At 42.5% G+C, this 22,674-nt stretch overlaps 1 protein-coding gene across 2 annotated transcripts in view; it reads right to left on the reverse strand.

The window, feature by feature from the left end:
- LOC126267989 (uncharacterized) overlaps positions 1-22,336 on the reverse strand; it is a 905,571-nt gene extending 883,235 nt beyond the window's left edge. For both annotated transcript variants that reach the window (XM_049973342.1, XM_049973341.1), the window contains exon 1: positions 22,271-22,336. In XM_049973342.1, the coding sequence (XP_049829299.1) occupies positions 22,271-22,300 (30 nt within the window). In that variant the 5' untranslated portion in view covers positions 22,301-22,336. The remainder of the gene's footprint in view (positions 1-22,270) is intronic.
- Between the last annotated feature and the right edge of the window lie 338 nt (positions 22,337-22,674).

Raw genomic sequence — 22,674 nt, forward strand, 5'->3', positions numbered from 1 at the left:
GTGTGTGATGTCCTTAGGTTAGTTAGGTTTAAGTAGTCCTAAGTTCTAGGGGACTGATGACCTCAGAAGTTAAGTCCCATAGTGCTCAGATCCATTTGAGCCATACAAATGCTATCGAAAGCCAAAGAAAAGCGACGTACATAACACTGACACGGAATACCTTACATGCATATATAGGTTGTATCTTGTACTTCAGTTCACATACATAGATAAACTGAAGTACAGGATCTGTTGGGTTTCTCACCTTTACTAGTACTAGTTTCAAGTGAAGAATAGGATACTAGTACTGCCGAAGACGAAAAGGCGACAAACGTGAAATTTGTATCCCGTACTTCAGTTGACCTATATAGGTGAACTGAAGGGTGGAATCCTAATACTAGTGACGACGAAAAAAGGCAACAAACATAAAACTTGTATCCTCTACTTCAATTGACCTAGATACTAAGGCGAAAATTTCGCCAAAGGCCAAATTTGTATCCTGTACTTCAGTTCACCTGTATAGGATACTAGTACTAGCGAAGCCGAAAAATGTGAGAAACGTAAAATTTGTGTCCATAGTTCAGTTGATCTATGTACGTGAACTGAAGAATAGGATTCCAGTGCCAGTGAAGGCGAAAAAAAGCGACATACATAAAATTTGTATCCCGTACTTCAGTTGACCTATGTAGGTCAATTGAATAATAGGATACAACCTTCGTAGTTCAACTGAGTTACAAGATGCCATTGTTATGTATGTCGATGTATGTCGCTTTTTTTTGCTGGTGCGAGTATTCTATTCTTCAGTTGACCTACACTGTACGGGATATGATTCAGTTTCAGAGGAAACAACAATTGAAATGACTCAAATCAGGTGAAGATATAATTCAGAATGCGTATAGAAACGGTCTGAAATTATCACAAGCGACAAAAAGCATACACAATATTTATTCCTTAATAGCACATTCATTTATTTTTACTTCCTATTATGACACTTTGCCACTCAAGATAACCCATTTGTTATTTACGGCTCGAAAATAAACAAGCTTATATCTATTACTAAAGTATGATGTCATTGGTAAAAGTCGATGAATTGTATCCCACACCAAATCAAATGTGTGACTGCACATCTTCACAATTATGCAAAATTATGCATTCACTTCAGAAATGTGCAATATATCATTCAAAAATTACGACTGAAAGAAAAGGTGAAACAATACCTGAGATAAAATGTAATTCTTAGTACTCTGCGGCATATTGGTACCAATGAAATATATCAGGTTATAACTTGTTATATGAAAAATGATACACCACAAACCACAAGTACTGCTAGTTGCTCTAGCCGGAGGACAAAATATATGTCAGTGGCGAGTGTCCAGTCAGTGCTTAGCTCAGTAAACGTCAGCTTGCTTCTATCGTCTGCTTTTACTTCATACATTATACGCCCATGTATAGCAGGAATTATGATGGATAAGTTCTTGAGTTAATGTCTCCAAGCTCAATACAAAAAAAAAAGCAGCAGCAATTCTTTTGACGTGTCCTTGGAAGCAATGTTTGGAAACAAAAGAGCATTGTCAAGTGAAGCAGAAAATGAAAATAACTCGACTCATGGAGATAGTTTCTCATGTTAAGTGATCCTTCCGTCGGTTCTTGGTAGAACAAAATTATAATAAATGAAAAGTGCTAGTTTGCTTTTATTCCACAGTATTAATTTAATTGTGTTAACCGATTTTTGGCTTACAAGGCCACCTTCACACATTTACTGACCTTTGTCGCCAAAGAAGTTACAATGTTTGTAAACTTCATTAGAAAAGAAGTTACACGTATAGATTGAAGGAGAAACGTACAGTAAGTTACATCTTTGAAAGTGTGGTGGTAATGCAAATAACAGTAAATAAAGATAAATAGAGTAAACAGGAAATACTTTAACATATAACAAGACAGCAAGCCTACATAAAAGCTTATATTAATAAACGAAGGCAATAAAATAAAATAAAATTAGAACTTGATAAGGGTACCTCAGGATGTACAAAACCTGGAGAGTGATACACAAACCAAATGAAAGAAGAAAGATTATCAATGTAACTACAGAATATATGAGGAACTTAAGCAATATTAATAAGATAATCAGAAATGAATAAATGCAGAAACATGGAGCAGTATCAGGCAACATACAGTAAATTATCTTTGAGGGTGTAGTGTTTCTGCATTTTAAAAGTAGAAAGTTGAACAATGTACAAGTAAAAAAGGATCAAACACGAAAAACATTAACACTATACTCAAAACTGTGCCTATGGAACAGTTTGCATTAATTAAATGGGCCAAGTAAAATAAAAACAGTACTTGATGAGACAACTACAAGAGGTATTAAACTTGGAAAGTAAAATGGTTGGTTCAAATGGCTCTGAGCACTATGGGACTTAACATCTATGGTCATCAGTCCCCTAGAACTTCGAACTACTTAAGCCTAACTAACCTAAGGACAACACACAACACCCAGCCATCACGAGGCAGAGAAAATCCATGACCCCGCCGGGAATCGAACCCGGGAACCCGGGAGCGAGAAGCGAGAACGCTACCGCAGGACCACGAGATGCATGGAAAGTAATAAAAGGTCCAGTTAAAAGAAAGACTTAAAAATTGTAACTAAAGTCTGTATGGGTTACATAGATAATTTCAGTAAAATAAAAGAATTCAATGAATATAGAAAAATGGGGGAATATGTAGGAACAGACAGTGTGCGAAGTAAACAGAGAGGATTATGTGAAGTTTAGGAGAGGGTAAGTGTTAAGCTGTGTCTGGTCATTTAAGATTAGATCTGAGCTGTGAGCTAATGTTTTTTAATTTCCAGGGCTTCCAGCAGATTGCGTTTTTGGCCTTAGTTTCTCATACAAGTCGATATTCGAATTAATTAAAAAAGAAAAAAAAATTGATTCCAGATTTTTACTACCAAAATGAAATATTTCAGCCAAATATCATTGTTGCAATTTTGCAGTAAATGCTTTTGTTTTGGTTCGACTATCCCTGCGCCAGCACATTTCCCTCAGCACATTATACACAATATGATTTTCACGCATACACAAAGGGAACTCTCGAGGCGACTCGCGTTTGTACTGTTCTGCTAAAAATTGGCCTTCGACTTCAAACAGATACGAACTGAATAAGTAGACATGCTGTTATGTCGTAATGTTCGCTTGAGGCTCTAAATAATGACGTCAAGAGCCACGATGTCAAAACATTGTACCTAAGCTGAAGGACGCCATCACTTGGCATTCGGCGTGGAGCGGAGTTTGACAGATATATGTGTCACACGTGTTGCATCAGTGCATCCGCTCACATAGTTTTTACGGTCGCAGTTTCGAATCCTGCCTTGGGCATGGATGTGTGTGATTTAAGTAGTTCTAAGTTCTAGGGGACTGATGACAGTCAGAAGTTAAGTCCCGTAGTGCATTTGAAACATTTGAGCAACGGTGATTTCAGTCATCTTCAGTTTTCAGCTAATGTCAATATTATTTCCTGGGTTTACTCTGCAAGTGCGAAATAAACATACATTACGAGAAGTCTGTATAATACCTTTTCGGTTTTCAATTGGATTTACTCGTGACGACGATGGCGGGGACAGGCACTGAATGCTAGAGAAAATGATTCTATTTGAAGCGGCTTGGAAACCGACAAGATTTCACACAGACATGCCACAGCGAAAGATTCCGAGGAAATTTTACGAAAAGTTTTATTCTGAATTAATGATAGGTAATAGGAGAACGAAATATTCTCAAAACACCGAGAGCAGCCGTGGACCTGCACTTCTGGATTAACAATGATTTCAGATGTCTATAAAAAAGATTGGAACGAAATTCGTAACAAGATTCTAAAATTTAAAGCAGTCTGCGGCAAAATAAAAAAAAAAAAACAAGCCTCGCAGGAATATCTTTAGATGAAATCTTACTGTCATGGCAGTGCCAGTTGTTCTATATGGATCTGGAATCCGACGCTCCAAGCAAAAGGATATGAGACAGATCCAGGTTGCCGAAATGAGACTTCTCCGTAGTATTAAAGGGTGCACCAGAGAAGATCACTTCAGCAAAGAAGACACTAAGAATGAATGCGCAGTAAAATGGATCGAAACAGTAGCAAGTGGTGGTCACATGTAGCGAAATTGCGTGAAAATAGATCGTAAAACAAATTCTTGGTTAGAAACGCAGAAGGACAAGACAAAGCCTAAGACCACAGAAGAAATGGTGGGCCTTGACTGGAAAAGCAGATATCACCCAATCCCTCACCGAGAGAGGTGGCGCAGTGGTTAGACATTGGACTCGCATTCAGGAGGACGACGGTTCAAACCCGCGTCACCCATCCTGATTTAGGTTTTCCGTGATTTTCCTAAATCGTTTCAGGCAAATTCCGGGATGATTCCTTTGAAAGGGCACGGCCAACTTTTTTCTCCATCCTTCCTTAATCCGATGGGACTGACAACCTCGCTGTTTGGTCACCACCCACGTATCAGTCAACCAATCAACCTAATCCATGAAGGAAGGAGAAGAAGAAGAAAATGACATGTGTCTATTCTTAGCGGCTCATGGCTTGTCAAATAAATGCTATATAGATCTCTATGTGAATAAGTCGAAAATACTGTCGTTGTTAATTAAAATTTGCACTTTCTCAGTCATTTAGTGTTGTGCGTTGATTAGCCGCTCTGTACACAGTAATGTTCATGGATCCCCGTAGGGCCTGCCTTGCCTTAGGAACAGCGAGCAGCAGTAGCAGCAGCAGCACCAGCAGCAGGAAAGGAACACCGACTTGTGACGGCCGCTCTACTCTGCTTCCGGCCTGTAGACGTGAATCCAACCACGGCTGCTGCGTATGTCTCCACGGGGCATGCGATACGCAGCGCTGCTGGACTATACGGCTTCGCAGCGGTCTGCCCGCTACGGGCCGCTAGCAGAGCAGGGGGTTTCTGAAGTCGGGCTGCCGCACCAGACAGACAGACCGGCTCCCTGAGGCGTCTAGGTCAACTAACTGAAGTAGAGGATACAAGTTTTATATTTGTTGCCTTTTTTCGTTAGTACTAGTGTCCTTTCCTTCAGCTGACCTATATAGGTCAACTTACATTGGTCAACTGAAGTACACAGTAGAAATTTTACGTTCGTTGCCTTTTTTCTTCTTCGCTAGTATTAGTATCCTATTCTTCAGTTCACCTACATATGTCAACTGAAGTACATGATAAAAATTTGGCCTTTGTCGAATTTTTCACTTTGCTAGTGCCGGCCGTCGTGGCCCTGCGGTTCTAGGCGCTTCAGTCCGGAACCACGCGGCTGCTACGGTCACAGGTTCGAATCCTGCCTTGGGCATGGATGTGTGTGACCTCCTTAGGTTAGTTAGGTTTACGTAGTTCTGAATCTCGGGAACTGATGACATCAGATGTTAAGTCCGATAGTGCTTAGGGCCATTTGAACCAGTTTTTGAAGAGAAAATGACATTTCATGAGAGGCAGAACAAAAATAGTTCCACAATACTTCACTCTTCAAACTGAATCATATTACTTTCTTTTACTCTCTGTTGGGCGCGCAGCACAGTATACGTCAGTATAAGACATGAGGAAAATTAATGCTCCAAAACTGGCTGCATTATGGTAATATTTCTTTTAAATATTTTACGCGACAGGCCGGTTTCGACTTATTGCCATTATCAAGTAACCTGCGACTAGTAAGATTAACTGTAAGTAAATCGGTGGCTGTTTTATGCTTACATTTGCGTTGGTATTAATGTCTAGTTGGAAATGACGACATATTGTATCTATAGTAAAGTCTTTTTGTCATGCCTTGGTAAGTATAATACTTATTGCAGTTACGAAACATAAAAGTACATTTTTGTCAGATGTTTTGACAGTTCAGTCTTGAAAGTCCTTTACTATGATGCTATATGTATACAAAGTGTGTACAGCTCACCAGTGATGATTTTACATTTCGTTGTTCTTATTTTACTTTAAATTTTATCTATGATCTATGCAAGCTTTGTTTACCATATGACTATTTCTTTTCGTATTCTATCTTATCAATAAGATTTTCGAGGTAGTATTTATGTTTAAAATCAATATATTCATTTAAAATTTCTTGTGGATATTTTGTGTGAATATAAATTTACAGTTCTTCAAAAATGTTCATAGTAAGTACTATCGGTATTTAGCGTAAAATTTCTAATGCAGTTTCAGTTTTCTCTGTTTTGTGGTGTTGAGTTTTCAGATGTAAATAGAACCTTGACGGATTACTATCACTGTCTCTGGTGTTTTCTTTAAATCTGATTTTAAAATTCTATCCGGTTTGGTCTACTTACATATAAACCGCTGCTATCATCATACGTGATTTTGTATATTCCAGAAGTGGTATATTCTGAGAGTTTGGTTGTGGTTCAAAGCAATTTCGTTATAAGATTGTAATTTGTGCGGAAAGCCAAATAGTGCTTTTATCTTATTTGATATTTGTTCTAGGTAAGTTGTAGGTATGTGGGTTTTTCTACATTTTGTTAAGGTTTCTCCGGTAAGATGTGTGTAATTATGAACGTGATGGGTTTGGTTTTGTATGTTTTTATACAATTTTGTTGCTATATCTGGATCAAAATCATTTTTCGGCTATGTAACAGAGTGTTTTTAGTTTTTTTTATATAGCTGATTGTTGTAGAGGCAAGTTGATTATTCTGTTCATCATAGAGTAGAAGAAGGTATGATTCTGTGTTTTAGGATGGCAAGAGCTGGCATTTATTATGTCATTTGTGGTGGTTGGTTTTCTGTGAAATGTGTGGCGGTTTGGTAATTTTCAGGTCACGGTAATTTATTGAAGTCTATTTCCAATTCCATAGCAAATTTGATGTTGGGATGGAGGTTGTTCAGTGCGTGATGGATATTACTGATGTCTGTATTGTTTCCATCAATCAGCATAACGTGTCATCTACATATCTATAATACGACATGATTTAATTAAATATTGGCCACTGTGAATGGAAAAAAATTTTCTTCAAATATTTTGAGAAATATATTTACAATTGTGCTAGATACACAGGTGCCCATAGGTATACCATCTGCTCGGCTGTACATTATTCCATTGAATTCAAAATAATTATGTGATAAAGTCGTTTTAAGGAGATCTGTGATTTCGTAAGCTCCTGCAATAGCAGTATTCCTACACTGAACTCATAGATTTTGAGTATAAATACTGTCTCGAAAACTTTATTGACATAATAGAATAGGAGAAGGAATAGTCAAATAGTAAATAAAAGTTACACAGACCATAGATACTATTTAAAGGGAAAGAAGAACAATGAAATGTAACATCATCTCTGATAAGCTGTATATAATTTCTAAACATAAAGTCGTAGTAAGGAACTGAAAAAACTGAACTGTCAAAATATGTGAAAAAACGTATTTTTACTTTTCGTAACTACAAGAAGTATTATACTTACCAAGACATGAAAGGAAGACTTTGCTGTAGATGCAATACATCATTTCATACTGGATGTAAGCACCAACACAGATGTGATCATTAATTTTCATATTTGTTTCTGTTATCACTAGTTTGTCAGAGTTTCGTATTACTGAATATTCAAGTGCTAACATCAGGGCATGACGAGTTGCGGCGACTTCTGAAACGGATGTGAGATGACGAGCGGCGTTGTTTGAAGTTCGCTCTGTCAGCGATGACAGCCATTCTTTCTCCAGGCACTTGTTCGCTCGCTTTTGACATCGGGTCGCAATCACCCGTGTATGGAGCAGATAAATAACTTAAGATATGGTACAACAAAAGGTACGCTCTGCCACACACTTTACAGCAATTCGAAGAGTATACATGAAGCAGAAAACGTAGAAAAGGAACTAGCGAGAAATACTGTTTTTTAAAAAAAATGATAAACTCTTTTCTACATAGAAGAGCGAGGAAAAAATAATTTAAGTACATCTAGTTTGGTCATTAAGCACAAGCATTCCATTAGTAGTTTACATTTTAACAAGGATGTTCATTCTTGTATAGGGTGATTTTGCCAAATGGGGACAAACAGCAAGAAACTATCACTAGGAGTATAAGGAGCGAAGAACGTCGTATGGACTTATTGCCGGATGTGCTTTCCAAGGGAGGTACACCCACTTTAAGATGGAGATAAAAGATACTCGACAGTGTAGACTTCAGTCACTGAAAGATCACATGATAACACACCAGGGGCAAGTGAGAAAGTTTGTCTGTACAGCACTGTAACTTACCACTCAAGAGGCCTAAGCAGGCTGTCTTACTACTACAGTTCACAGCTTCCTAACGACATCTAGCGTGGACGACATAAGGTTACTACTTACATATAGAGTTCAAAATAATTAACGCTAGGTAGGTAAGATTGCTAGTTATCAAGCAGTTTCGTCCTTAAATTGGGGCTTAACCAATGCAGGGCTGAAGTTCAGGACGCTTCAGTGTTTCCAGAACTTCTAATGGGGGTCGGTGCAAGCTACGACAAATGTCCGTTCGCAGGTGAATTACGCCAGCACCTCTCATCACTAATAAATTCTGTAAGCGGCTATTGCTACGTTTTGGAATGTGACCAGCATGTGTCTGAGCTCTGACGCCATTTTCAGTTGACTAAGAAAAATTTGCACGTAAAAGAAATCAAGCCATTTCTTTGGTGCTGCGCAAAGACTCTAGACTTAAAAGAGGTTTCTATAAACCAGAAGAGGCAGCTTTTATGTGAAATGTGTGTTGACAAGTATGTTATTTGAAAAAGCGTTAAGATAATGATTCAAGTCACTGTAACTTAGACGTGGGAAAATAAACTTACGACAATGGCAAGAACGAAAACAAAGGCGGGCAAACAAATTAACTATGGGCTTGACTTACTATGTAATATGTTAGAGACCAGATCGAGTATAAACTTTGTTAGAAATAAGCTGAATAACGCTCTCATTATTTCATTATTACTTGGTGTGAAAAAAAACCGGCAAAGACATATGAATTTGATTTGCTTGAGCACCATTTAAATATTAGTTACCTTACGCCATTTTAAAAAAAGATCTATTTTTTACAATCTATTGTTTTATTAGGCGCTAAACGTTTTTGGGGTATTAAGGGATCATGTTCTCTCAAGGGTCGGGCGCACTGGAATAGACGTCGCTAAGAGGATTCAACCTCATTTCGTCGCGACAGAACGACTGTTGACACAAAATAAATCTCAGAAACGAATGACAGTAGCTAGGACCAAACTGCTGCCTCTCCCGGTGTAACGATTACGGCTGCATGCTCACTACTCCTCAGTCCTGTACAGGGACGGCGTAGCTACCAATAAAATTTTCTGTCGTTTTTGTAACACACATACCGCATTATCGTAAGTCGAGAGTCAACTTTTCTGTGGGAATACATTTTTTTACACGAATTTTTAAACAAGTCATATTCTGAACGACCGTTCAAATAGATAAACGGGAATACCCGACCGTCACAAAATACTTTGTTTTGGGAAATTTATTGCCAACAGGAATTCAGCTAATATTTATGAAAGTTTATAAGTCCACCTCTCAATTTTCAACAAATAAAAAATCTGTGACCTGGTCGTACTTTTCTTGAAAATGATACCACTAAAGACACTCCGGAAACTGAAACAGCAGATGAAACCATCGAGAAAGTGCGTAATACGTTGATGGACGATTATTGATTTCAAAGCTAAGGTTAAATAAATAATTGACGAATTGTTAGCATATTCAGTCTGTGTGCCAATTTAAAAGCCTCCGACTGCCCCCGAATTCTATGTTTTACGAAATCTGTGGCTGAAAGGAAATGTTGAGTTTTGCAAATATTCAAAACAAGCTTTGGACAAAATGAGTTAAAGTAAGATAGACTGCTATTGCGGTCTTCAATCCGAAGACTGTTTTGATGCACCTCTTCACGCTAGTGTAACCTGCGCAGACCTCTTCAGCTGTAAATAACTGCCGCAACCTAGATCCATTTGAACCTACTTCTGTAGTCAAGTGTTCCTCACCATACACAATGTTTATACCCCACACTTCCCTCCATCAGCACACGTATATATTCTTTATTCCTCAGTATGTATCCTATGAAGATATCCGTCATTTTAGTCACATTGTGCCATAAATTTATTCTCTCCCCGGTTCAGTTCAGTACCTCTTAATTAATCTTCCTATACAAAGCTCAGCATTCTGCAGTAACTTCACGTTTCAGAAGCTTGTACTCTCGTCTCATCTTGTACTGATATTACATCCATATAAGTCTACATTCCAAACACTTCCATAAAAGATTTCAGAGCACTTAAATTTTTATTTCATGTAAACACATTTCTGCTTGTCAGAAAGGTCATTCTTTTTATTTACGGCCTACTTTTTACATCATCCTTCCTTCTACCATCGCCTACTACGTTTAGTGTCTCACTTAGTAATTTAATTCCCTCAGTATCAACTTAATGTGTTTCGAGCAGATTCAGTTACCTCTGTTTCACTTTTGTTTATATTCCTATAGGAACCTCTTTTTGAGACAGTAACCGTTCCGTTACAGTCATCTTCGTCGCAATCTCGGATAGAATTAGAGCGTCATCTGTATAGCTTCCAATTTTTATTTCTTCATCTTGACTTTTTAGCTATATTCAAGTGTGTCTTTGGCTTCCTTCACAGTTTGTTCTTCATAGAGACTAAGTAATATCGAGGATAGGCTACCACGCTGTCTAACTCCTTTCTCGACTACTGACTCTTGGTATCTGTAGAAGTTAAAGATAACTTTCCGCTCGCCGCGTTTTATGCCTGATATCATCGAGATATCAAAGAATGTATTCGTCTACGTCGACCAAATCTTTTGTCTAAATCTATATACATGGCTAATCAGAAATCCACCGATAAACATTCAACGGTTGTTCAGTGGTACCGTCTGAGTATTTTACTAAAAGAAGTCTATGCTCCTCGGCTGCTTCTTACGGGGTAACAACATTGTTGTATTGGCTGTTGTTCCAGCGGTTCTAGGCGCTTCAGTTTGGAAAGGCGCGAACGCTACGGTCGCAGGTTCGAATCCTGCCTCGGGCATGGATGTGTGTGATGTCCTTAGGTTAGATAGGTTTAGGTAGTTCTAAGTTCTAGGGGACTGATGACCTCAGATGTTAGAGCCATTTGAGCCATTTTGTTGCGCGAGTCAGCGCCAACACGAATAAGGGAGGAGGTAAGCTGTGATGGAAGGTATAAGGAATCCAAAATGATATGTACATAGCACTTGCTGATTAATAGAACACATTATTTCTAAAAAGTAAAGAAAGTTAACTTCTCGTTATGAGGTGGCTTGATCTGCTCCCTGTGTCTCCTACATGCAATTACTTTTACACACTGTTACTACTCGCAGAATTATCGTCTTTTTATTATGTTATGTTATGTTAACCGGGGTCCTAGAAACGACGGAGAGGCTCCGTCCCCGCCGCAGCCGCATAGATCCACAACCACACGACGACTATCGCAGTCCACTTCACCCCTCCGCCGCTCCACACCGAACCCAGTGTTATTGTGCAGTTCGGCCCCCGGTGGACCCCTCCAGGGAACGTCTCACACCAGACGAGTGTAACCCCTATGTTTGCGTGGTAGAGTAATGGTGGTGTACGCGTACGTGGAGAACTTGTTTGCGCAGCAATCGCCGAGATAGTTTAGCTGAGGCGGAATGAGGGGAATCAGCTCGCATTCGCCGAGGCAGATGGAAAACCGCCTAAAAACCATCCACAGACGGCCCGGCTCACCGGACCTCAATATAAGTCCGCCGGACGGATTCGTGCCGGGGACCAGGCGCTCCTTCCCGTTCCGGAAAGCCGTGCGTTAGACCGCCCGGCTAACCGGTCGGGCTATCGTCTCCCTATTAGTCAGTACTTCTGCTCTCGAAGTCTGTAACCGAACTGCACCCTCCAGCGATGGACCGCTATTTAAGTCAGCGTTGACAGGGGGCGCTGTACTCTGTCTTCCTGGGACTGTGGCGCTGCTCGCTCTTTCCATTGGCGCGCCGTTTCGCGGCGTTGCGCTGGTCGATATGCAGTCGATTCTTAGGGCTGCACAATAATGTAATTATAATTTATTCGGTTTCGTACCGCAGTCACCCTTGTTTCCGTGAAAACGTCTTCACAACAGCTGAAGAAGCCTGTGATAAGAAATAAGCAAAACGTACAACACACAACAGTGTAATGAGACAACACTCAGATGAAGCATGTACACTTTTATCACAGTGTGTTCAGTCTGTACTGTCAGTGTACAATACTGCACGTGACAAACGCAGAACTGTTCTCTTACGGCTATTGTTCAAAATTTTGAACCCAATGATCATGGCAGTGTGTACAGTGGCGCACAATCGACTGTCAAAGCTCAAGAATTCCAGGTGTTCAGCATACTACTTCCGCTGCGATGATAATCCTAGCATTGAGGTCCGTGTGAGTAACGATCACAGTCTCGTAATCTAGGCTCCTCACATGCCTCCAAGAAGAAGAAGTCCTTTAGTGTCATGTCTGGCGATCGAGCTGACCGCAGAACAGGAGCACCGCTGCCGAAGCATTGTCGGCCAAACTGTACTCCAATGTGGTTCCTATCATCGAGTGCAAAGCGTGCTGGTGCCATGTCAATTTGAAACTGCATATCCTGAGCGACTGGAAACAAGACAAAAAATGTGCATACCGTCGTTATTTGCACTGTTGTGCAATATTTTCAATACAATACAAATGCAAATATACACTGTACTGTCACCTTAAGGTGACCACCTGTCAAAAGCCTCAATACCCACTTTGGCAGCACGGTCGTGCAGGAAGAGAGCCACTGAGGTTCTGGAAGGCACCAATAGGGACGTGGAGCCATGCTGCCTACAGTGCCGTGGCCAGCTGAGCTACGTTTCTCGGTAGAGGACCCATGGCACAAACAGCCCAATCGAGGTGATCTCACATATTTTCGATTGGGTTTCAATCCGGGCAAAAATGAAATGAACGAATAGCGTCACTGGCCGGGAGGCCCATATTCGGGGAAGTTCGGCCGCCAAGTGCAAGTCTTATTTCATTCGACGCCACACTGGGCGACTTGCGCGCCAGTGGTGAGGATGAAAAGATGATGAGGACAACACAACACCCAGTCCCCGAGCTGAGAAAATCTCCAAACCGGCCGGGTATCTAACCCAGGCCCGCTTGAATAGGAGGCGAGCACGTTACCACCCAGCTAACTTAGCGAGTTTGGCGGTCACAGGAGTACAATAAACTCATCCTGGTGCTCTTCGAGCCATGCACGTACACTGCAGGCTGAGTGACACGGTGCATTGTCCTCCTAGTGGATGCCCTGATGCCAAGGAAAAACAAACAGCAATGTAGGGGTGAACATGGCTCCAGAGGATAGATTCAGACTTGTGTTGATTCGTTGTGCCCTCCATAAAGACAATGCCCTCCAGCCTGGATCCTTCACACGTTTCACACCAACGTCCATCTGTCTGATGGAGGATAAAATACGATTCAACTGAGAAGGCCACTTGTCGCCGTTCAGCCGATGTCGAGATGCCTTATTGGCGTGCAATTTCCAGCCTTCGTCGCCGATGAACAAAAATTAGCGTGGGTGCATGAAAGAAGCGCCTACTGCGGTGGCCTATATGCAGTAACGGTCGTTGAGGAGACATTGTTCCCCTTGGTTCATCTGGGTGGTCAGTTCCTCAACAGTTGCACGTCTATCGTTCACCCGTGTAATCTACGACCCGGGGTGAACCACAGTTGCTTCGATGTAGGTTTTGGATAGTGCCAGTTTGCCATGAAGGGTATACTTTAACCGTCGGGGAAAGCGAACAGTTTACGGTTAGCCGTTTCGGAAATGCTTCCACCGTCGGCCCAAAAGCCAATGATCATGCCCCTGTGAACGTCACATAAATCACCCTGTTTCCGCATTGCAACAACGACTGCACTGTTTTCTGCCCCCCCCCCCCCCCCCCTTCCCGACCACCTTTACGTACTATCCATTGCTAGTGCTGCCATCTGCCGCGTGTGAGTGGTTACTGCACATTGAATGAGGGGCGGTCACATTAATATGACTGAACCGTTTAATTTAAGATATTCCTGAGTTTTTCAAGAACTATGTAGAGCTATCCAGGAAGAACTCGTTAGATTTTACATAAAGAAATCGAGCCTTTTCACTGTGAGGCCTAGAGGCCTCCTGATCTTGCTCCTGATGTGAAGGACTTTGGATGATACGGAAGAAACTAGCGGCAAGTCGGAGCTTTGAATCAGTACATAGCGATCTGAAAGTTGTTAGATTCGTTTTCTCCCTCCGCGAAGTCTGCCTCTTAGGATCCCCAGTGACCCGCTTAGCTGGCAGCGACTCTGGCGGCCATGTTCCCCCGGCGGACTCGCGCCAGAGGAGGGAGCCCCTGCCTGAGGTGTCGGCCCACACAGCCCCTGCTAGACGCGACATGTGGACACCCACCCTCCCACGGCCCTCCATAATGCAGGCGGGCGGCGAGAACCGCTCGCGGGCGACAATGGGCCGCATTGTGCTTCCGATCCCCTGCCTGGCGCCCTCTTAAACATTAAACCGCCGCCAGCACGTGGCTCCCCACGGCTTTCCTCGGATCTACTACGTGCCTCCATCAAGTCTCAGGAAATTAGTCTGCTACCATGTAAGGGGTGGTATCTGTCACGTCAAACAGAAGATGAACCAAATGCGGTGGACTTTCTGAAAGTTCTCAGCCTAATGTAGAGACAGCTTGAATGTGAGCAAACTACAGTCAGCTTTGCAAAAGTTCCAATCTTTAGGAGGCATATCGTGCCACATACGTACATTTAATTGTTTGCAACGATCGACAATCACCTACAAAGTTTGCCGTTGAAGACTGATAAAAATTCTTCACTAATTTTGATAAAGCACCTAGTTTTAAAAACTTTTGCCCTGACAAAAGTAGAAAAGGAGTTATATCCGATATCAAAGGATTTGCCTCCTACCCCCTCCTACACTGAGGTGAAAGAAGTCATGTGATAGCGTTATGCACACTGTAACACAAATGTATGGAACACATTTTAGGACACATTATTCACACATAGATAAGAAATTATGTTAATTCACCATGTCTCTGGAAACGCTTTGTTTCCATGTTACAACTCATTTTCTCCAAATCATTAATCATGGGAAACACATATGGACAGAACGTACCATCATACCACATTCATCTCTTTCTTACACGAGATGTTCACAATATACTCTCCGTGGGCACTGATACATGCATCAAATAGCCGTCGTACCGAATCTGGGATGTGCTGATGCATCCCTGGACTATTGCGTGTGCTTTCCTGCCTTCCAAAATATGATCACGGGACTCATGTACTAGGGTTCCATACACAAGAGCTCTCAACCGCCCCCACAAATAAAAGTCCAGTAGGTTTAGGCCCGGAGAGGATAGGGGTCTGGCAATAAAAGATTTGGTGACAGATGGATAGATAGAGATGGACAAATTGGCCGGCCTCCACCCTCTCTGGACCTAAACCCACTGGACTTTGTAGTGGCATTTGAAAGCTCTCGTGCATGGAACTCCAGTACAAAGTTTTCAGAGTCTCCGTGCCCGTGTGATGAAAAGCTACGAAACCATACGCAACACAGCATGCAAAGGCGGGCATATATCGAGGCCCATAGAGGGCATACTGAATATCTCCTGCCAGAAAGATTTGCGTGTAGTATGCTGGTGCATTCTGTTCAGGTTCAGTAAAAAGTTGTACAAAATTATTTGTAACATGGAAACGAGGCGTTTCCAGACATTCGGTCATATAACATAATTTCTTCGCCTATGTTTGACAAATGTGTCTTGCAATTTGTGCCATGCATTTTTGTTACACTCTGTATAAAAATGACGGTAGTATCCCGTACACAAGATATAAAAGGTCAGTGATTTGTCATTTGTACTCATGCCAGTCATGTGAAAAGGTTTCCAACGTCATTATGGCCGCACGACGGGAATTAACAGACTCTGAATGCGGAATGGGAGTTGGAGCTAGACACATGGGACATCCCTTTTCGGAAATCATAAGATAATTCAATATTATGAGATCTATAGTGTCAATGTTGTGCCGAGAATATCAAATTTCAGCGTTGTCTCTCACCACAGACAACGCAGGGACCAGCGGACTCCACTTAACGACCGAGAGCAGCGGGTTTTGGCTCAAATGGTTCAAATGGCTCTGAGCACTATGGGACTCAACTGCTGTGGTCATTAGTCCCCTAGAACGTAGAACTACTTAAACCTAACTAACCTAAGGACATCACACACATCCATGCCCGAGGCAGGATTCGAACCTGCGACCGTAGCAGTCGCACGGTTCCGAACTGCGCGCCTAGAACCGCGAGACCACCGCGGCCGGCAGCAGCGGGTTTTGTGTAGAGTTGTCTGTGCTAATAGACAAGCAACACTGCGTAAAATAACCGCAGAAATCAGTGTGGAACGTACGACGAACGTATCCTTTAGGAGAGTGTCGTGGAACTTTGCGTTAATGGTCTATGGCAGCAGACGACCGATGCGAGTGCCTTTGCTAAGAGTACGGCATCTCCTGCATCACTTCCCCTTGGCTCGTGACCATATCGGTTGGATCCTAGGAGACTGGAAAGCCATGGTCTGATCAGATGAGTCCTGATTTCAGTTTGGTAAGAGCTGATGATAAGGCTGGAGTGTGGCACAGACCTCACGAAGCCATGGATCCCAGTTGTCAACAAGGCATTGTGTCCATGTGGTTGTTCCATAACAGTGCGGTCTGTGTTTACGTGGATTGGACGGGATCATCTGGTCCAAATGAATCGATCATTGACTGAAAATGTTTATGCTTGGCTACATTGAGACCATTTTCAGGCTTTCATGGGCTTCATGTTACTGAACAACGATAGAATTTTTATGGATGACTATGCCTCGTGTCACCGGAGTACAGTTATTTGCGATTGGTGTGAAGAACGTTCTGGACAATTCGAACAAATGGTTTCGCCGTACAGTTCGCCCAAAAGGAATCCAATCAAACATTTATGAGACACAATGGAGAGGTATAACCGTGCACAAAATCGTGCACCGGCAACATTTTCGCAATTATAGGTGGCTTCAGAGGCAGCTAGGTACAGTATTTCTACAGGAGACTTCCAACGACTTGTTGAGTCCATGCCATGTTGAGGTGCTGCACTATGCCGAGAGAAAGGAGGTCCGGCACGGTATTAGGAGGCATCCCACGACTTTCCATTGTTAAGAACCTGGCTGCAGAATTTAAGCGAGCACGTGCATTCACGGAAGTAGTTGTTCAGTCAGGACGTGAAAACTATACGTTTAGCTGCGACTGTATCAAATTAAAGGTTCGTGAAGGCGGCGACATTACAAGGCTTTTAGCATGCATCTGTTAACTGTCGTTCAAAAATCCACTCGAAAAACATTCCGGACAAGACGTTTGTACTGCTTGACAAATACAGTATTTTTCTTGAATTTCTGCAACACAAGACATCGTACTGACACTTCAGAAACGAACAGCCAATCGAAAAATGGACAACAAAAGAAGAAAGCGCTTTAGTCAAAGCAAAAACAGTGGTAACCTATCTGTTGGAAAAAAAATTATGGACACTGTGTTCTGTGATTTTTATGTAGTGCTATTCAAAGACCAGGGCAGTCTGTGAAGAGTGTTCCGCTTCGATGCTGGAGGTTGTTGTTCACGATAAACGTCCACATATTGAAAGAATAACGCTCTCTTCTATCACGACAACGCGCCCTCAGATGCGTGTCTGATTGTTGCTGCAGAGGTGCGTAAACCGTCGCCTCCCAGTTGCCTCCAGATTTATCCAGATTGTGTAATGATGAAGACTGCAACAGCGGAGACAGACTAATGTTTCCATTCGTACGGCTAGAGAATTCTGGGCGAAGAAAATCCTATAGGTGTTGAGCCACCTAGTTTAGGACTTCCCTGGTTAACCATCTACTGATTTGACGGTGGCCCAAATTTCATGACTAACCTAAACGGTTTTCTTGACATTCCAGCGACATCCATTCTCTCTCTAATGTCCTATATTGAAGCGGAGAGTCAATGTGATAGACAGTCAGATATTATGTTCACCTTTCGATTTCTTGGTTGTCTTTTTCTGCACCATAGTAAGCGTGCAGTTACTTCACACACACACACACACACACACACACACACACACACACACCAATGGAGATCGTAAGGGGACTGGATGTACACCACTGACTTAGTTGGCAGTAGGCAGCCACAAGACGTAAGCCCGTAGTGAATACACATTTTGACAGCAGCAGTGATGCAGTCGTGCAGTCACTCCACCTGTTTGCGGCTCAAGACTACACTGACGATTAAGCGGTAACTGACCCGCAAGCAACTAGAAACTAATTATGTAATCAAAGAAGAGTCTTAAGGGGTAGTCCGGTGTGATTATGTTCTAAACTGCGTACACTCGAACCGCGAGATGGAATAAAAACATCGAAAATAGCAGCACCGACGCCACGGGGAGACACAACTATGGCTGACGTATGCTCGTTTCCAGCAAGTTCTAATCTGCTTTATCTCAATTGGCAGGTGTTCATTTCCTCCTGAACAGCATATGGAAGGCGATATGATATACCTCGTTGGTAAAAGGAGTGGGGCCCCAGACGAGTGAAAATAGAACGTTTATCAACAACCACTTTCACAGCTAAGAAAAAGTCACAGAAGCAAGACGCATTACAAAACAATCTTTGGTTTCTCATATTCTGGTTCCTAGTTTGAATATATTTCCTGAAAGTGAAAACCATTTTGTACAACAAACTGATGTCCGAAAACATTGTTAACATGAACTGAATCATTCTTAGCTAGAGAAGCTGGTCCAGAAATCACATATTGATCTAAAAAGGTATCAAAAGATTTTAATTCAAACCAAATTAGTTCGACGAAAAGATGCAATTCAAAGCCGACTCCGTTCTGCATGTATGGTCGACATACGGTGCGAGGAGTTTCCCACGACAATGTTTCAGTTGTACAGAGGGGTCTTACACTGAGCAACGATTTGTTTTCGCTGAATGTAGTGATTTGTCTGCGAATGCTCTGAACCGAAATGAAGATTTAACAGTTCTTCCGCCAAATAAGATTTACGCTAATGAAGCCGTTAACTTTGAAGAAATGTGTAGCCATAGTGTTATCGTACTTGTTGCGTAAATAACTGTACTTCGGTTTCTTCGCGTCAGAGGACACAGTCAATACCTTTAAGCGGCGGCTCAATCAACAGGTTACCGGCGATGCTAGGCCATGCTGACCGCGGAATGAAGTTTTTGCACAGCGGCTGGCGCTGTTTTTAAAAAGCGTCACGAACCCATATGCAAATAGATCTACTACAAATTCCACGCGTTTATATTGAGTTTGCGTGAAATTCAGTAGAAAGGTGCTTAAACTATAATTTGTCATTTTTATGGAAACGTTCTTTTCTTTTTGCTCGGAAGTTCCTGTAAATTTGCATTGTGAACATGATGAAACATCACGGAGAGATTTACTATTGAAATTACGGGACAGCACTTTCCAGGTGGATTCAGACAACATATTACTTCCCCCACATACATCTCGCATATTGATCACGAGGAGAAAATTCGAGAAATTAGAGCCAATACGGAGGTTTACCGACAATCATTCTTCGCACGCACTATTCGCGAGTGGAACAGGGTTGGAGGGAAAAGATAGTAATACCGAAAGTACCCTCCGCCACACATCTTTAGGTGGCTTGCGAATTATGATGTAGATCAACTATTATTTATGTGGTAGCAGTTGGCACTGTTAGTAACAAAAGAGATAGTAATATAATAGCTGAATGTTTCAGATTCATTGGTAGAAGCAAGAGAATTCTTTCGTTTGGTAGACGGCGATTAGCCTCGTGCTACAATGGATTGATAACAAGTAATGGATCACACTGGAACTGAACCGCACCACACGATTGCCTTGGCTGCTGTGAAAGAACACACAAGTGCATGGTGTACACATGTTAAATGCTCGGATCACTAGCCACCACAGTGCTTTATTGACTTGGATAGTCTCACGTGAAATTACTAGAGATGAAATCAGTGAAGCAATGCGTTGGTACGTCTAAATCATAAGGGAAAGCAAAGAATTTAAATATTTTCTGGAAGAAACTATCAAATGTCGAAAAATTTCCGTAATTTCTCAGAAGCTAATTAACAGCATAAGCGGGAATAATTTCTCCTTGATTTTGTTACCATGTTTTCTTTCGTAGAGCAACACATTTGAACAGGTAGCTTATAACGATTTATCGTTACAGAGAGTGCCAAAAAAGTAGTACATGCGTTATTAACGAAACATATCTGTATATCTGATATTAATAATGCGAAAGTTGGTTACGTAAACGAATATACGGAAGAAAATAAATCTTCTAGACTAATTATAATTTGTCTACTGCTCCAACGATGTACATACATATTAGCAGTCTAATTATGAAAGTTCACACATACTGTATATGTAAGAAGAAATCGAACAATTACCAACAGACCAGCTATATGAAATTTGATCTACATTTACGTTGATGTCAAGAACCGCTGTAGGCTTTACGTGGACAATAATTTCACATCTCGGTAGAGCCTTTGGGATGCCTGTTTGCGAATATATTTAGCGGAGAGGTACGTACGCTGCGTCCTCATTTATGACACATAGTGGTGCATCTCTGGAGTTCATACGTAATATGATGCCCTTGTTCCGAAACTCAATCTTATTGCAGGTCACACCAAAACGCTTGTGTGTGCAATAGCTCGAAAGGAACTCGCCGGTAAATGCTCTTCACATGTAGGCTGCTGACCTCTGCTTGAACTCAGTGGTGGCGATAAAAATATCGGAGACGCAGCAATGAAACACGACAAAGCACGTGGCCACAGCTGAAAGACGTGATTTAATAGATAAGATCTCTTTCATTTTAATTACCTAGCTACTGTTTACTTGGAATAGAAAATAGGTTAGAAGAATATCTGAAAAAAAATCAGAGCAGAGAGAAAACAGCTTTGAACAATGAGATTCACTCTAGGCAATCGTCCGTAAAATAGACGCCTAATTCTGTCTTTGAATTCCACGCCTTGCCGAGTATTATGCCAATAAATACTTTAATTTCTCCAAACGAAAAGATTTTCCGTAAGTGCATTTATATTGTTTTGTTAATGGACTCGCCTTTTGCATCTCTTTGCTGTGTATATGTTTGTTGTAACCATACTCATGTAAATGCGGTAGTCCGTAATAAAATCTGCCGAAGTATTCGAGTTACACTGATGATGGAGCACTGTGAGGCAGCGTGCACCCCTGTTTTCTGGAATCGCGCGACTGCTACGATAGTAGGTTCGAATCCTGCCTCGGGCATGCGTGTGTGTGATGTCCTTAGGTCAGTTAGGTTTAAGTTGTTCTAAGTTCTAGGGGACTGATGACTTCAGACGTTAAGTCCCGTAGTGCTCAGAGCCATTTTGAACCCCTGTTGTCAGAGTGGTTCAAATGGCTCTAAGCACTATGGGACTTAACTTCTAAGGTCATCAGTCCCTTAGAATTTAGAACAACTTAAATCTAACTAACCTAAGGACACCACACACATCCATGCCCGAGGCAGGATTCGAACCAAGACCGTAACGGTAACGCAATTCCAGACTGTAGCGCCTAGAACCGCTCGGCCACTTCGGGCGGCTGTCAGAGTGGGGCAACCTGATAATACCAAGGTCACCATCGCGATAGATCTTACATTTTCATGCCTTGGACAAAACACCAATTTCTTCTTCATCTCTGACTTGCGATTCGCAGGGACTTTTGTCAGAGTTTGGAGGAAGAGATTATTCTCGTTCGCTTTCGTTAATTAACTATCCATCAACCTTAGTGTTTTAAAAAAAGAGACAGTTCGGAATGTCTTCGCCACACACATGTCAAGCGGCTGTCACAAGCAAATAACACCGAAAAGGAGACGATCACTCACTCACGTCTAAACGCTTAGGCTGCTATGATACAGAGTGAACCATTTGCGCTGTAGGATCATGAAGGCTGGTACTAAATCACGAATGATATTGAACTGCCTGCGACTGCAGGTCAACAGCCGAGAGTAAGAAACAAAAACAGCGTGTCGGACGTCGTCTGATGACACTGGAACCAAAGGTGAAAACCACCATCACGAGGTTCGACCTTGGAGCAGAACGTTTAGGCCTCCAACCGTGGCCAACGACAATGGCGTCTCTGCTACAGCGTGTTGAGAGACGTGTCACAAATCGTGGAGTTGCCCATCAGACGAGACGAGACACACACACAGACAGAGAGAGGCTGTGGTACTCACATAGGCGGTCGTCCTGTAGGAGGCGGACATGTCTGCGTGTGCATGGCCGCTGGCGCGCCGCGCACTGCCGACCCACGCCCGGCGGCCGTAGACGCCGACGCCGGCGCCGCTGCTGCCCCCTGGCGGCCGCTTATTTTGAGCGCCGCGACGCCGGCCGACCCGGCGCTCAGCTGACAGCGGCGGTGGCGAAACCAGACACCAGCCGGCAGCGCGCAGACAGGGGCGCGGCGCGGCCTTCGGCCATTCATCCGGCCCGCTCCCTGCCGTCTGGTGTACTGGGACAGCGTGCGCCACTCACGGCAGCGGGGAGGTCGAGGGCCAGAGTCCCGACCGCGTCAAGGTCATCCGAGGCCCAGCAGTGCTCTGTTTACGTGCCAGGCGTAAGATGCCAGCGACACAGACAA

Source organism: Schistocerca gregaria, chromosome 4 (assembly GCF_023897955.1).
Source record: "Schistocerca gregaria isolate iqSchGreg1 chromosome 4, iqSchGreg1.2, whole genome shotgun sequence".
NCBI lineage: Eukaryota > Metazoa > Arthropoda > Insecta > Orthoptera > Acrididae > Schistocerca > Schistocerca gregaria.